This window comes from Globicephala melas, chromosome 11 (assembly GCF_963455315.2).
Source record: "Globicephala melas chromosome 11, mGloMel1.2, whole genome shotgun sequence".
NCBI lineage: Eukaryota > Metazoa > Chordata > Mammalia > Artiodactyla > Delphinidae > Globicephala > Globicephala melas.
The window spans coordinates 41,803,849-41,821,389 of NC_083324.2; the positions used below are offsets into that span (position 1 = coordinate 41,803,849).

A 17,541-nucleotide genomic window follows, 5' to 3' on the forward strand; every position below is an offset into this window, starting at 1 on the left:
AGGAACAGGAAGAAAGAGGAAAGTGGAAAAGCTCAGGCTGGGGTCCTTGGCTTTGCTACTTCCCAAGTGAGAGGCTGGCTGGGCACCTAAACCCCTGGGTTCCTCCAAAGAGGGTGCTGAGGAGAGGACAAAATCAGGGATCACAGTGGGGCCCAGCACAGCACCGGCTCATGCTAAGCATGTGACATAAGGCACCGTTGCCAGGATCCCTTCAAAAACCGTCAAGTTTTTTTTTTTTTTTTTTTTTTTTGGCGGTACGCGGGCCTCTCACTGCTGTGGCCTCTCCCGTTGCGGAGCACAGGCTCCGGACACGCAGGCTTAGCGGCCATGGCTCACGGGCCCAGCCGCTCCCCGGCATGTGGGATCCTCCCGGACTGGGACACTAACCCGTGCCCCCTGCATCAGCAGGCGGACTCTCAACCACTGCGCCACCAGGGAAGCCCAAAAACCCTCAATTATTGAAGCTAAAAGTCACATCCACTTCCATCTCCCTCTTTATCCAAATCCTCCAGGTCACTGTTCCCTTCTCAGTTTTTCTGTGGTAAAGGGCCAGGTCTTGGGGGTTTTGTTTTTAATTGCCACCTGTCAGACTTATTTTCTCGTAAAATACAATAATGTGGGAAAATGAAACATGAAATCCAAGCCTCAATATGCTCTGTCAAATTGTTATGAAAGTTTCCAGTTTCTGTTGAGAGTGTTATGAAAAGGCTCAATTTCTGTGCTTCTGTCCTTACTGGCCAGCACTGGTTGAGGACCACACTCTGAGTAGCCCACTCCTCACTGCAATCCTCTTCTCACTAGCCACTCCCCAGTCTTTTTTTTTCCTTACAGTTTTCCATGCCCACTATTCCAGACCATCATCATCTGAGTCAGAGGAAAGAACGCTGCACAGAGAAAAAATCCTGGAGATTCGCAGAGGGTCTCCTCTGAGGATTTAGCAGAGCACGGATCAGCACATGCATGTGAAGAAAATAACCACCGCTGGGGGTAAAAGACATCCGAAAGGATGAAAGAGAACAGTGCCTGGTGTGCACAAGGGCCGGAAACGGTCTATTCCCACCAGACAGACTGGGAAAACACATAATAATCCATGCAACACTGAGTAAAGTACTCAGAAAGGTTTTGCCCTGGGAGTGGGGCATCATTACCCCTAGACTGAGCTCTGCTCTAAACTCACTTAGCAAATCATAAAAACCACACTGGAAAGGATTACTGTTTCTAAATAAGTTATCTGCACCCCAGAAGATTTAATGCTCAAGAAGATTTAATGGAATGTAAAAATATCTACGACTCAACAAGGTATGATTCACAACATGTGGCATCCAATCAAAGATGATCAGGCATGTAAAGAGGCAAGAAAACACAACCCATAATGGAGAAAATAATCAATCTATGGAAATCAACCCAGATCTGACACAGACATTAGCATTAGTAAAGGAGGACGAGTTATTGTTATTCTAGTCCATATGTCCCCAAAGTTAAACAGTGACACAGAAGATATTTTTAAGAGGCCCAAATTGAACTGCTAGAGATGACAACTAAAATGTCAGATGAAAGATACACTGAATGGGATTAAAAGCAGATTACACATTGCAGGAGAAAATATCTATGACGTTAAAAGCATAGCAATAGAAACTGTCCAAAATGCAACAGAGAGGAAAAGAATCTAAAAACAAAAAGACCATTGATGGGGGGGGGGGAGAGATAAATTAGGAGGTTGGAATTAACATACACACACTACTATATATAAGATAGATGATCAACAAGAAAGCACCATATAGCACAGGGAACTCTACTTAACACTCTGTAACAACCTATATGGGAAAAGAATCTGAAAAAGAATGAATATGTGTATATGTATAACTGAATCACTATGCTGTACACCTGAAACTAACACAACATTGTAAATCAACTATACTCCAATTAAATTTTTTAAAAAAGAAAGAAAGAAAAGACCATTAAAGTGAGCCGTGGGACAACTTCAAGATGCCGAACCAAGGGGCCACTGGAGTCCCTGAAGGGGAAAGGAGGGTGTGGCAGGAAATCTGAAGAAATAATGGCCAAAAATATTCCAGATTTGATGAAGACCATACACTAACAGATCCAAAAAGCTCAACAAACCCCAAGCACAAGAAACATGAAAAGTGCACCAAGGGACATCATGATCAAACTTCTCAAAATCAACGATAAAGGGAAAATCTTAGAGGAAAAAGACATGTTACATACAAAGAGACAAAGATAAAGATGGCACTGGATTTCTGACTGAAAACAAAGCAAGTAAGAAAACAGTGAAACAACATTTTTTAAAAATGAAAGAACTATCGACCTAGAATTCCACACACAGCAAAAAATATCTTTTAAAACCAAAGTGAAGTACGGCTGAATTCAGACATTCAAAAGTTGAAACAATTCTGCACGGGCAGATCTGCATTACCAAAGGAAAAAAAAAAAAGTTAAAGGAAGTCTTTTTTTTGCGATACGCGGGCCTCTCACTGTTGTGGCCTCTCCCGTTGCGGAGCACAGGCTCCAGACGCGCAGGCTCAGCGGCCATGGCTCACAGGCCCAGCCGCTCCGCGGCATGTGGGATCTTCCCGGACCGGGGCACGAACCCATGTCCCCTGCATCAGCAGGCGGACTCTCAACCACTGCGCCACCAGGGAAGCCCTAAAGGAAGTCTTTTAAGGAGAAAGAAAATGGTACCAGATGAAAATCTGGATTTAAACAAAGGAATGAAGAAGACTAGAAACAGTAACTGCATGGAAAAATAAGATTTTGTTCTCATTAGTTAAATCTCTTTAAAAGATAATTGACTACAGCAATGGAAGAAAACTGAGAGACCGGAAGTAAACCCTTACATTTTAGGGTCAATGAATTTTTGACGAATTTGCCACAACAATCCAATTGAGAAAGAACGGCCTTTTCAACAGACGGGGCTGGGAAAACTGGCTATCCACACGCCAGAGAATGAACCTGAACTTCTACCCCAAACCACATACAAGAATTAACTCAAAATAGATCCAAGAGCTCAACCTAAGAGCTAAAAACTATAGCTCTCAGGGCATGAATCTTTGTGACATTTGGTAGGTCTATGTTTTCTGAGATAAAGCACCAAAACCACAAGAAACAAAAGAAAAAATAGATAGATTAGACTATATCAAAATTTAAAACTTCTGTGCTGCAAATAATAACATCAGGAAAGTGAAACAACAGTGCACAGAATAACAGAAAACATTGGTAAATTATATATCTAACAGGATATCTACATGTAGAACATATAAAGAACCATTAGATCTCAATAATAAAAAGACAAATAACCCAATTAAAAATGGCTAAGGGGGGACCTTCCCTGAGAGTCCAGTGGTTAAGACTCCGAGCTTCCAATGCAGAGGGCGCAGGTTCAATCCCTGATCGGGGAACTGAGTTCCCACATGCCATTTGGTGCAGCCAAAAAAAAAAGGGTAAGGGATCTGGATAGACATTTATCCAAATAAGACATACAAATAGGCCATGAAAAGATGCTCCATGTCAGTCATCAGGGAAATGCAAATCAAAACCACACTGAGATTCAACTTCATGCTCACTAGGATGGTTAGAATCAAAGTCACACAATCACAAGTACTGGCAAGAATGTGGAGATACTGGAACCCTCATACACTGCTGGTGGGAGTGTAAAATGGTTCAGCCGTTTTGCAAAACAGTGCCTCAGAAAAGTTAAACATAGAGTTACCATATGACACAGCGATTCCACTCCTAGATATCTATCCTAAAGAACTGAAAAAATATGTCCACACAGAAACATGCACAGGAATCTTCATAGCAGCCTTATTTATAATGGCCAAAAAGTGGAAACGAGTGTCCACTGACTGATGAATGGATAAATAAAATGTGGTCTATCCATACGATGGATTATTATTCAGCCATAAAAAGGGACGGAGGGACTTCCCTGGTGGCGCACTGGTTAAGAATCCGTCTGCCAATGTAGGGGACACGGGTTTATCCCTGGTCCAGGAAGATCCCACATGCCGCGGAGCAACTAAGCTTGTGCGCCACAGCTACTGAGCCTGCACTCTAGAGCCCATGAGCCACAACTACTGAGCACGCGGGCTGCAACTACTGAAGCCCGCGTGCCTAGAGCCCGTGCTCTGCAACAAAACAAAACAAAAAGAAGCCACCGCAATGAGAAGCCCGCGCACCTCAACGAAGAGCAGCCCCCGCTCACCGCAACTAGGGGAAGCCCACGCACAGCAATGAAGACCCAACGCAGACAAAAATAAATAAATACGTGAATAAATATTTTAATAAATAAATATAAAAGGAATGAAGTTCTGATACATGCTACAACATGGATGACTCTGGATCACATTATGCTAAGTAAAAGAAGCTAGTTACAAAAGACCACATACATATGACTCTATTTATATGAAACATCCAGAGTAGGCAAATCTATACAGGAGTGCTTGCTTAGGGCTAGAAAAAGAGGGATGGGGAATGGGGAGTGAAAGCTTATGGGTACAGGGTAATGGATAATGCCACCTTTATGCCCTCCAACATTTCTTCAGTGCTAACTGTGTGCCCTGCATTATACTAAAGGTGGCAGATCAAGGGTAAATCAAGGTCAGTTAAACACTGTCCCCGTTCTCACAAAACTGACCACAGAGGGGGAGGCATAGACCCCTGCCAACAGTTTCAATCTAATCATAATTCAAAACACCACAAGACAGGTAAATGAACAAGGTGTGTATGAAACCTGCATCAGAGGAGCCACAGCAGAGATCACAATGGAGGACATCGCTTGCAGAGTGATGCGTACCTGGTGGGATGAAGTGTGAGGGCGACAAGACAGGGGTAGGAAAGGGTGGGTGATGTTTAGTGTGGCCGGAGGTTCCGACGGACACAGGGTGGAGGAGACAGTGGCAAGAGAGCACACAAGAAAGGGTTGGAACTACTTGAAGGAATGTGTTCAATGTCAAGTAAAGGAATCAGACTGTGATGTCATGAGAAGAAGTGGCTGAGGTCTCAGAGCAGGGGAGTGGTCCCCTCACAGCTGTGCTCAAAGGCCAGCTGTGTGGATGGAGGTGGGCAGGGCAGCAAAGAGGACCTGAGGCAGTCAGGAGGGACAGCAGTGATCCACAGGAGGAACAGAGAGGGTCTTCCCCCAGTGGGGCCCCCGGGCCCCCGCCGGCTTGCAAACCCACCAACAGTGGACCCTGCAGGGGCTGCTGCTTGCACGGTCTGTCCTGGCAATGGATCTGCCAGACTCCCAGGCTGCTCAGTGCCCCGGAGGTGCATCTGGTGCTTGAAAACCTGATCACAGGATCCACGCCTGGCTCATGTGGTAATAAGGATTCTCTTCCCCTTCAAACTTTAACTGGCAGGAAGATTGCATTGGCTTTGAGTCATCAAGTCAACAGAAAGCCACAGAGCAATGAGGAAGAAGCATATGACGTACTTCTAAATGGAACAAACAGAACATAAAAGCAAGTACTGTGATGACAACCTGGCAAAAATGATGTCCATGTGGGTATAGCCAACATTATTTTGTTTTGTTTTGGTTTGGTTTGGGGTTATGGGTGATTTTCTTCTTCCACATATATTTTTTTTACAATGTGACTATATTGCCTTTGTGACGCATAAAGTAAAAACAATAAACTTACTGATTGTTTCTTATTAATAAGTGAACCATGGCTTAGGAGTAGAGACTTTACCTACAATGTCCAATATGGTAGCCACTAGCCACGTGTGGCTATTTCAATTTAAACTGAATTAATTAAAATGCAATAAAAATGTCAACTCCACAGTCACACTAGCCACGTTTTAAGCACTCAAAAGTCACATGCGGCCGTGGCTACCCTACTGGACGGTGCACGTCTAGAGCTCAGAAAAGCAGCCAGGGAGCTGGGGACAAATGAAGGTAAGTGGGTGGGGGTGAGGCCAGTCACACGGCCACAGACAAGATCCCAGCTGACTGCATCGGACCCCCTGGGATGCTCGTCACGCAGGCGCGGGCCTCTGCTCTGTAGACTTCAGGAATCAGGATGTCTGCAGGTGGAACAAGCTTCTCGGGACTGGGGCTTGTGTTCGGTAAAGGTGAGGACCAGAGAGGTGGCAAAAACATAGACTGTGGAGCCACCTGGACCTGACCCGGGACCCCAGTCCCCCACAGACCAGCTATGCAACCGCTCTGGGGCTCCACTTCCTCTTGTGCAAATGAGTGTGGCTGGGAAGCAAATGAGGGGCGTGAGATGACCAAGCAAATATTCTGCAAACAGTGGCTCATAGTACAACCCGTGTCAGAGGCATCAGAGCACTGACAGAAAGCCTGGGTGCAGACGAAATTGCCAGTATATATACGGGGAAGGCAGAGGAGGAAGACAGAGAGAGGGAGGGAGGTTGATTGGCTATACGGAATTGGCTCCCATGATTATGGGGATCGACAAGTCCCAAGATCTGCAGTCAGCAGGCTGGAGGCCCAGGACAGTGATGGTGTAGCTCCAGCCCAAAGGCAGGAAACAACTGCCCTGTTCAAGGCAGTCAGGCAGGAGGAAGTCCCCTCACTCCAGAAGTGTCTACCTTTTTGTTCTATTGAACAAAACTGATTGGGTGAGGACCACCCGCATAAGGGAGAGCTTTACTCAGTCTACCAATTGTTACTCCATCAAGAAATCGTCACAGACACCCAGAATGATGTTAGACCAAACTCTGGGCACCCCATGGCCCAGTCAAGTTGACACATAAAATTAACCATCGCAGGGCCAGAGGTGGGGACAGAAGTTTAAGAGAACGTTTGAGAGACAGAACATTTAAGAGAGAAGAGATGCCCTTAGCAAGATGAGGGCACAAAGGAGGCCCAAGCAGTAACTGTGGTGCCAGAACAAAGCTCAGTTTTCCGTAAAAGACCTCACTCCCTAAATCCAGGGTTCTGGGTCCGAGATGAGGCACCCAGTGTAACGTCATGTGCTTATCAGGGTGTGATGAGCCCCGGCGTGTCAGAGCACCCTCCATTCTGCTCTTAGAGTTGAGGACACACTGGGTACCACCAAGTCTCACCGTTGGTCTGGGATTACTGAAGGAAAGGGTGCAGATTTCCACCCAAACTATGCGTGTGCAAATATAAGAAAAGTGTTTGGAATGCAGGTGTGGCAATTAATGATACAGGTCGCACTGGAGTCACCCTCACAACATAGCTTAAAAATTCCAGACTCCTTTAATGTCACAGGCACGAAGAAGCTGATGTTCTCTCACTGTCGGGGACATCATGGCTTCTCACTGCATCAACAAAGTCTGACCTGGGAAACCAAGTCTGGTCCCAATTCTGGTGCACGCAGCAGAACTGGGTTTGCTGGAAAGGGACAAGTGACCGTCTGATGACACGTCAAGTAAAAGCCACCCCTCTGCTCTCCTGCAACCCGCACAGCCCTTTGCCCAGCTCCATCTATTTTGGTCGTTTCCTGATTTCACCCTCACCCGCTGATTTCCTTTGTATCTGCCCACCGTCCCTTCCTCACTTTCTTGATCTTCAGCTTTTTCCCTAGATCCAGCTGACTCATTCAGCTCGCACACAAATGCTGAATCTGATGAGGAATACTGGGATGACTCAACAGCTCAGAAATTCAGGGATCAAAGCCCTTAAAAAGGAACAGACCTCTAATCAAAGCCCTTAATCCACTTCTCTCCTACGGGTACATCCCACCCACTACTGAATTCTAGCTCCCCTATTCCAAGTACAAGGCCACTCTTCTGCATTCACAAGTCAAAAGTATCCCCAAACCCAACCTTTGCTGTCACATAGCCCCCAGGCAGAGATGAACCTGAGATGTCATGGCAAGATCCAGTGTCTCTCTAAGCAAAGCTAATTTGATACGGTGGCTGCAAGCAAGGGCTGTGGGTCCACACGGTCCTGGGTTCAAGTGCCAACCAGGCTATTTAACATCGATATAACCAACCACAAGCAAACTAAACTCTCCAAGCCTCTGCTCGTCTGTGAAATGAGAGTAATAACAGTGCTGAACTCACTGGGCTGTTAATAAGGATTTAGTGAGCTACTGCGAGTGAGAGGATCGGGCAGGGTCAGGCCGAAAGTAAGCTAGAAAGCTCACCTGCGAATTACTTACAAATATTGAGAAGACTCTTAAGAAAGCGTGCCTGCCATGAATTAAAGGGAGACCTCCCTAACTCAGGCTCAACTATTTCAGAATCTGGGCATCTCCAAAGGCTGGGCTGGTGAGGAGGCATATACAGAGTCCATGAAAAAGGTTAACATGATTTCAGAGGCAGTGCTTAGACTTGGTAAGAGAAACAAAACCACCACCAAGAACCCTGCCGCACTTCAGATGTGAACTCACTGATGGATGAATCACCAGTCACTGATTTACTCACTAAGAACCTCCGTCCCACAGCTCTGGGCTCATTTCTAGTTGCTTCATTTACCTGAAGGAATGGAATGGCACTTTCTGGTGTTCTGGACGCAGGATCTCACTAACTCTGTTAGACAGACTTTCCCTGATGGGGTCTAAATAAATGTGTGAGATTTCACTATAAAATCCCTTCACAACCTTTAACAGGCATGGATGTTGGGTTTTGGGAAGGTGGGATGGGCAGTGGCATATATTCTTATTTTTGTTGTGTTTTTTCCCTAAGTGCACCGCCAACTCAGGTACATAAACACTAGGTCACAACACTCAAGCGTCACCTGTTCTGGCCATGACCTGCACATCCCAGCCCTGTTCTGTCAGTGGACCCCATCCGGCCCCCAGCTGCCTTCCTCTGAGCTCAGGCCTGTGCTGGGCATAATCCCCATCAGCCTCAGGACTGCCTGCCCCCCAAGCCCTACCCCAAAGACCAGGGCACCCTTGTGGTCTACTGGCTTCTGGGGAGGAGCATGTCGTATCTCGTCTATCGTTTTCCAACTCACACAGCTAAAAAGCAGTAGGGGCCGTGAACATGGCAAACTGGTTTCCCCATGACTCCAGGATGTAATTTATTTAGTCTTTACAAAATGAACAAAATCTTACTTTCTGGGCCTAAAACGGCCTGGGGTGAGGACACAGAGCCTGGCCTCCCTCTGCCTCATAGTCTATCCTGGAAGGTGCCGAGGAGACGTCACTTGACCCCCCAAGTCCAGCACCCTTTTTCTTCATTCTTGTTCCGCCTCTCTCGAGCCACAGACAGGCGCCAACTTCTCCTCATTCAGGCCACTTGACACATGGTGTCCAGACACATGGCACATGGCTGCTGGCCAAGGCCATGCCTACCCTTCCCCCACCCATGCTGTGCCAACGGCTCCTGAGAGCATCCAGTCGGGGGGCCTGGCCACCTTGGGTGGGCAGAGCCGAGGTGGGAGAAGGAGACCCACAGCACACATCTCCATGGCAACCAAACACACCCGCTGCCGAGGGAGGAGCATGTCAAAAAAGAACTTTAACAAACCACATAAACGCCCACGCATCGTGCCCTGAATGCTTGCTTCTGGGAACGAACACCAAGGAAACAACTCAGCAGAGGGAGAAAAGCACACAGGCACAAAGACATTCACTGGGGCCACGTGTAATAACCAACAAACCCGAGACATGGAGACACTCGCTCCCTGCCATCAAACCGAGGAACGGCTCAGGTGACAGCTATGTAACTGTGAAAATGATTATTATGAAGAAGACTACAAACTAGGGTGAATTTATGACACAATATTAAATCAAAAAGGATACAATACTGGTTTACACTCTATGATCACAACTCTAAAAAATGTGTATAAATCTGGACAAAATCTCGAAGGGAAAATATTAGTGAAAATACCTGTTCTAGAATGATAACAAACCAGGTTACCGTCTTTAAAATTTTTTGTGGCTGTCATGTTGTTCCCACAACTAAAAATGAACTAAACATTGTTGCTTGATGGGGAATTGTTGGCAGATGGGGAATTGTTGGCAGATGGGGAATTGGCCGAGGTGCCCGGGAGAACTTGCACCATCCGGAGGCGGAGGTCTGTCTGGGCGTGTGAAACACCTTGGGATCCTCCTGGGACAAAGGATGAACGGCGTGCAAGGAACTGCTCTAGGGCTGTCTCCGGGACACGAGACAGTCTCTCATCTGTGATGAGGTGAGGACTCTCTGCCCCACCCCTCTGAAGGGAGCTGCTGACTCATGACCACTTAGCCACGTCCAGGATTGACTACTTAGCATCCCATAACTTACACTGCAGTCATCAGCCCTTTTGTTTCAGTGTTGTCCCTTTTGGGGTGTGGGACGGGGACAAAGGCACCTTCATGTCCTTTTTGTTGCTCACGAAGGGAATAAATTGTCTGAACCTAGAAGTAGCTTGTTTTATCTTTACTGATCAAATCAGTCGGGCCTTGGCCTGGCCTTGTAAGTGCATGTGAGCTCTCAATAAGATCCCGATATTATGTTTTAATAAAGTATCAATAAGACCCAAGAAGTGAGTGTGTGCACGTGCCGGTGTGTGTGCATGTGTGTGTACCTACAGAAATACATCTTCACGGTGTTTCAGGCTAGATTATTCTCATAAATGAAATGGGAAAACACACTCACACACATATATACAGTACGCTCTCACACACACTGTAACCAACCAGACAAACGGATGTGCAAGGCTAACCTAATCTGGATTCAGGAGCCATGGATTCAGCTCAACTGCTAGGTTTTCAACCTCGAGAAGTCTCTTTCCCTCTCTGACCCCAATTTTCTCTTCCCCAACGAAGGAGGGGACGGACTGGATAAGAACCCGGCCCCCACTGTGCTGTGTCCACGCGCCGAGGCTCATGCAGACATCCTTGAGGACTCGCAGGGGCAGGACGTGGGCCACCCTGGCACCTCCTTCTGCTGAAAGCAGTTACTGGCAGCAGTAAGTTAACTGAACAAAGGCAAGTCACTTCTGGCGTCCACGAGAAGCTGCTCAGGCACGTGCCTGGGTCTCCAACTGCTCCCTGTGAGTGGGGAGGAAGCTGTATGTTTACCCACAACAGGAATGCCACCACACTCACTTTCTGATGGAACTCAGAGCTTCCTTCAGCAACTCTGCTCTAGGGCCTGGTTTGCTGGCAGCACCAGAATCGCAGACAGTGGTTCATTGTTTATGTGAGAAGGTAGGGCATGCCTAGTTCAGGAGAAACGGTTCTTTCCTGCTTGGGGAACAAGGAAGGCTTCCTGGAAGAGGAGGCATTGGAGCTGGGTCCTAAAAGCTGGACAGAATTTAAATGCACGAAGTGAGTGGGGAAAGGAGGTTCCAGGGAGTGAATGGGGAAGAGACAAATTGTCTCACTGTGATAAGGAAGTAGGAAGCAATAAAACACAGACCAGACCACAAGGGCCTTAAATGCTAGAACAAGCAAAATCCCAAAGCAGCTGTCTTCCTGAGTGTTTGTGTTTGTCATAATTTGACAATAAACTCAGCCCATTAAGGAACTGCCAGCTAGTTAAGCAGCCACTGGTAGAGCAAATATTAAGAAACAGTTACAGGAGCCAAAAGTCAAAGATAATTTTTAAAAGAAGGTGTGATCACAACTCTTGACAGATAAAACGCAAACACAGGTCAAAGATTTTATTTAATTCATCATTGAATAAGAGACCAATAAGATGTTACAACTGGGAGACAGCAAAGAACCATCCACATGCAGGCCATCAGAAATGCTGAAGTAAATTTGCTTAATGGGTGCAAAACTGGTCAATCTCTGCCAGACACAGTTTGTGTTGCTGTGGACAGGAATCACGGGCCTTGCCGTCAAGATTCTGCAACTTACAGAGTGTAACACAGCTCAAAGGCAAGGAAAGGCCCAGAGACCCTGGGAATCCAATAACCAGAAAACTCCTACATTTCCACTGCGGACGCTCGGGAGACTCTGTGATCCATCTCAAAGTCTTTCACAATTTTCCCTACAAAGGTGAGTAACGATCAAGGCGGAAATTCTTAGGCATGTGTTTTATGGGAAATCACAGTGAGGATGAAGCCTAAGGTTTGGAACCGGGCATATGCCTGTGCCACCAAGGCATGGCAGGCCCATGCCCACCTGGTGAACTTCAGACTGGGAACCAGAGGGCTCTTGTGCCACAAACCAGCCGAGAAAGTCCCTCCTCTTTCCGTCTCCGGAGGCTTCTAAAATGAGAAGCTTGGCACTATTCCCAGGTACTCGGTTCTGGGCACACCTGGGAGTCACCGGAGGAGCTTAGAAACAATACATGTGCTCCACTCTAGAAACCTCACCCCTAGGGCTTCTGATTCTGCTGGTCAGGGTGGGGCTGGGGCATCACTGGCTTTATTTATTTATTTTTTTTGGCTGCATTGGATCTTCATTGCTGTGCGTGGGCTTTTCTCTAGTTACGGCGAGCGGGGGCTACTCTTCGTTGCGGTGCGCGGGCTTCTCATTGCGGTGGCTTCTCTGTGAAGCACGGACTCTAAGCACGCAGTCTTCAGTAGTTGTGGCACACGGACTCAGTAGTTGTGGCTCGCAAGCTCTAGAGCACAGGCTCAGTAGTTGTGGCACACGGGCTCAGTAGTTGTGGCTCGCGAGCTCTAGAGCACAAGCTCAATAGTTGTGGCGCACGGGCTTAGATGTTCTGCGGCATGTGGGATCTTCCCAGACCAGGGCTCAAACCCGCGTCCACTGCACTGGCAGGCGGATTCTTAACCACTGTGCCACCAGGGAAGTCCATCACTGGCCTTTAAAATCTCTCCCCCCAACCCTCCCATGATTCTAATGAACTGCCAGGACTGAGGACCTCTGGGCCAGATGATAAGACCCCCTGGTCCCGGACTCTCTTTGGCTTTGTTGTAATGTTTCCTTTTAATAGACAGCTGCCAGCCTTGGTGTAGAAGTGGAGATGTCAGTGGGACATTTTTCAAAAATGCTCCTCAAAATTAATCTTTGGTAGAGACGGTGAAAAAAGCACAATTCATGGCTCCGTCAGACTTGGCAAACAGCCTGCAATGTGTTAGAATCTTCCACTGTGGATGCCATCAGTTCAATGAGCAGTTTGCTGAGCTGAGCGCGGGCCTAGTTTCCTGGTTTGCTGCTTTAGGCATAATGCCCATAATGCAGTACAAAGATGCCCAGAGGTGTTTGCTAAGAGGCATCGATACGTGTGTGGCATGCATACACACAGGCATTCACGCACACGCTCACACTTCACAATGAACAGCAGCCTCCAAATGAAAGATCGGGGCCAAAGAGTTGTGAAAGGACCCTGCTTCACACAGGGGTAACTGACTGACTGGTCCCCGCAGTGGCGGAGAAAACTGACAACAGGGCAGACAATGGTGAATCCCAGCGCTTTCCTCCCGACTCTTCTGAGACCTCTGATATGCATTACAAACCTGATGTTATCAGGGATTGCTCCACTACCACCAGAGTGGGCCCCAGGCAAACCCTGGTACTCTGTGATAAGTCAGCTTACCCTGATGGGCCTTGTGTTGGTGGTACAAAACCCTGTTCTAGAGGACACTGTCCTGCCTTCCCATAGGACCATGGAGGGACATGGGCCAAGTGTCTCCAGGAAGGATGCTCTTCCGTCTCCTCCCTTCCTGGTTCCCTGTGTTCCTTACCCTGTCCCTCAACACACACACACACACACACACACACACACACACTTACTGCAGGCCGCACAGGTGAAGCACGCGTCGTGGTAGAGGTTCCCCATGGCCTGGCAGGCCTGGCCGGCTCCAAACACCCCCTTGCTGCATTTCACACAGGCTCCTGCAAGGGAAAGAACACAGCAGTGAGTCAGGAGGGAAACAGTGTAAAGTGAGTGATAAAAAGCCAATGGACAGGGCTTCCCTGGTGGCGCAGTGGTTGAGAGTCCGCCTGCCGATGCAGGGGACACGGGTTCATGCCCCGGTCTGGGAAGATCCCGCATGCCGCAGAGCGGCTAGGCCTGTGAGCCATGGCCGCTGAGCCTGTGCATCCGGAGCCTGTGCTCCGCAACGGGAGAGGCCACAACAGTGAGAGGTCCGTGTACCGCAAAAAAAAAAAAAAGCCAACGGACAAAGCAAGATACCCACCCCTTCCCCTAACAAGCCCATCACCAAATCCGGAGGATTACTCCTTTGCAATGTCTTTCTCTCATGCTCTCTCCCTCCGTCAGCCTTTCAACTATCAGTTCTTTCCACTGCAGGAATCAGGCCCCAGGCTCGTGTTCAGGCCCCCTCCACACCAGTGTGCTAATGTTCAGAACACCTCCACTTCTTCCATCTCCTCCGTTGCCCAAAGCTTTCAAAGCCTCCCACCGTTATAAGACAATGTCCAAATGCTGCACCAGGATTACAATATGCCAAATACACAGGTTGGGCAACTTCCAACAAATTATTTCCTTTAATTTACAATGGGAACCACCAACGGGGATTTACTAACCTCACTTTTTACAACGAGTGATCAGGCCCCCAAGCCCCAGGTCTCTCAGACTGCAAGCCCAGTGCTCTGCCCTGCGCCTGCCCCTGGCCACTGGGTCTCAGCTCCTCGCCTTTGCTCGGGGCTCCCCTGTCTGTGCCCTATGCCCACTCTTCGGTTCCTTTATATGGTCCCTTATGTGGGCCAGTCCACATAAAAGGAGGTGTTGGAATCTCCCTTCCAAAGAACTCCCCCGTTATAGTCAAATGAAAAAGATCACAATTACGTAAATAATGCATTAAATTTTTTTTAAAAGATTCAAGAAGGAAATATAGCAAAACTGTAAAATTATGGCTGGTTTTACTTCTTTCCATCTTCTGTATTAAAAAAAAACTTACAAGGGCAGGCATTATTATAGCTGAAAAAAGTCTAGTCTCAAAAATTGTTTGGATCTGTTTTTTTTAATTTTAAAAAATTTTTAATTTTTTGGCCGTGCCGAGTGGCTTGTGGGATCTTAGTTCCCTAACCAGGGATTGAACCCAGGCCCATGGCACTGAAAGCATCGAGTCCTAACCACTGGACTGCCAGGGAATTCCCCTGGATCTGTTTAAATACACTGTATAATGTTAAAATTTTTGAAAAATCAATTATACATCTCTATACACTTTATATATAAAATATATATAACTAATTTTTCAAAAATTTAAATATATATAAAAAGGTCCCCCGGCATCCATCAGGGCAGCCAGCTCATATCCTTGGTCAGGGGCTCAGCAGCCTTTTCTAGCTCTGCTTCCCATCTGTCAGGCTGCAAATCCCCAGCCACATTCTGCCTACGGGGCAGAAAGCCCTGTGTTTCAGAGTTCTTATCATTTCAAGTCGATAAACTGCATCACCTTCAAAGGAAGTCCAAGCTAACACATCCTTCACGAAACACGCCCACACCAACCACACCAGGTGCACAGAGAACACACTCAGCCCAGGGCCCTCACGTCGCTTCACCAACACTCCCTTAGGAAGCAGGTGATGCCGTCTGTAGGAACAGTACTGGGTCAGCCGAGAAAACTGGCTCTTGGGGGAATTCGCTTATGGAAAGTTCTAGGGATCACAAGTGGTGGTTATTTGTAGTTCTTCCGCTTTAACATTTTATTATGAAAACTTTCAAGCATGCAGAAAAATGGGAAGAATCATACAGGGAACACTCATATGCCCACCACCTCAATTCTACAATTGTTAGCATTTTGCTGTCCATCCCTTAATCAGTCCAACCATCCATCTTATTTGTGATACATCTCACAGTAAGATGCAGACAGCAGTCCACTTCACCCTGAACACTTCAGCCTGCATATCATTAATGAGTCCATTATTTGCTTACAGTTATTTTTTCAACATAAAATTCAAACAGTGAAATGCACAAATTATAAGTCTATCATCCAATGAGTTTTGACAAGTAACCTATGTAATGTAAACCTAGATCAAGATATAGAATGTTTCCAACACCCCAGCAAGTTCCCCAAGGCCCTTCTCTTCCGCCTTTTCTTACTGGCTATGAAATTACCTTTGTGTGTGGGTACGCATGCACGCACACGCACACGCACACACATATGCAGGATGAAACTACTGGACGGCTGGTATTTCTGTACCTAGCAAACAGCATGATGAAATTGAAAACATCGAGGAACTCAGAGGCATCAGCATTTCTTTTTGTCTGGTTATTTCACATACAACTTAGGCTGCTCTCAAGTCAAGAAATACATCCGTTCTGGGCAAACTGCATTCCTTTGCTGGCACAATCAGAGCTGTGTCCAGCTAGCAGGGAAGAGTGAAGACGGCAGGGTTCTGCCAGTACCACTCCTCTCTAAACCTGTTGCAGCAGGCTTATCACTCTAGAAACCAATGGTGCTGGCGGCCGGCCAATGAAGTAGGTGGCCCAGGTGGGCCAGGCGGGGTCTCTGGCATTTAGGCGTGTGTGTGGACATGGAAGCAATGGGGTTGGTGTGCCCAGCACTGGACACGGCACCTACTGTGCTGTGGCAGGTTACTGGTTACCTGGGCACTGCCTGCCTCTCCTAGTGAATTGGGAGCACCTTCAAGGTACGGGCCACATCGATGTAAACTGGTGCAGCCATTATGGAAAACAGTCTGGTGGTTCCTTAAGAAACTAAAACTAGAATTACCATATGATCCAATAATCCCACTCCTGGGCATGTATCCAGAAAAGACAAAAACTCTTATTTGAAAAGATACATGCACCCCGATGTTCACAGCGGTAATATTTACAATAGCCAAGATATGGAAGCAACCCAAGTGCTTCAACAGATGAATGGATAAAGAAGATGTGGTGTATATATACACACAATGGAATATTACTCAGCCATAAAAGGAATGAACTAATGCCATTTGCAGCAACGTGGATGGACCTAGAGATTATCATATTATGTGAAGTAAGTCAGACAGAGAAAGACATTATTATATGTGAAATCTAAAAAGTAACACAAATGAACTTATTTACAAAAAAGAAATAGACTCACAGACATAGAAAACAACCTTATGGTTACCAAAGGGAAAAGAGGGGGAGGGATAAATTAGGAGTATGGGATTAACAGATACAAACTACTGTATATAAAATAGATAACAAGGATTTACTGTACAGCACAGGGAACACATATTCAATATCTTGTAATAACATTATGGAAAAGAATCTGAAAAAGAATATATATATTCTTTTCACTTCGCTGTACACCTGAAACTAATACAATATTGTAAATGAACTATACTTCAGTAAAATAAATAAATAAAAATGTTTGAAACATAAAATAAAATAAAATCCAAAAAAAGAGAGACAGGGCCACGTCTTAGCTGTGGCCTCCGCAAGGGTTCCGTGAAGAACTGTTGAGCTGAATCACTTTCTGTGCAGCTCCACGTATAGCATGTGTCGCCTCCCCTCTACCCTGGCCCTCACCTCCTTGTACCTGGGGTACACACACCCCTGTAAATGCCTTTTACAGAGTCTTATGCATCTCTGAACACCTGCAGCCCCTGACAAAGTGCACTCCTATGCCCTCAACAAACATACATAAAAATAGAGAAACAGACAACGTGGGCCTCTACTGAGCCCTGGTTGACGGTATAATTCAAACATGGTGACGGGGGAAGAACTTTATCTTGAAAAACGGCAACTATCGGACAAAGAGAAGGTATTAATTATACT

General features: G+C 46.7%; 2 protein-coding genes across 2 annotated transcripts in view; both read right to left on the reverse strand.

The window, feature by feature from the left end:
* The window catches only part of LIMD1 (LIM domain containing 1), a 72,926-nt gene that overhangs the window by 22,782 nt on the left and 32,603 nt on the right, over window positions 1-17,541 (reverse strand). The window contains exon 2 of the mRNA XM_030845409.2: window positions 13,599-13,700. Within this exon, the coding sequence (XP_030701269.1) occupies window positions 13,599-13,700 (102 nt within the window). The remainder of the gene's footprint in view (window positions 1-13,598; window positions 13,701-17,541) is intronic.
* Window positions 13,625-17,541, reverse strand: part of LARS2 (leucyl-tRNA synthetase 2, mitochondrial) — a 336,746-nt gene continuing 332,829 nt past the window's right edge. Inside the window, exon 22 of the mRNA XM_060307180.2 lies at window positions 13,625-13,700. The gene's annotated coding sequence lies outside the window, so the exon portion shown is untranslated. The remainder of the gene's footprint in view (window positions 13,701-17,541) is intronic.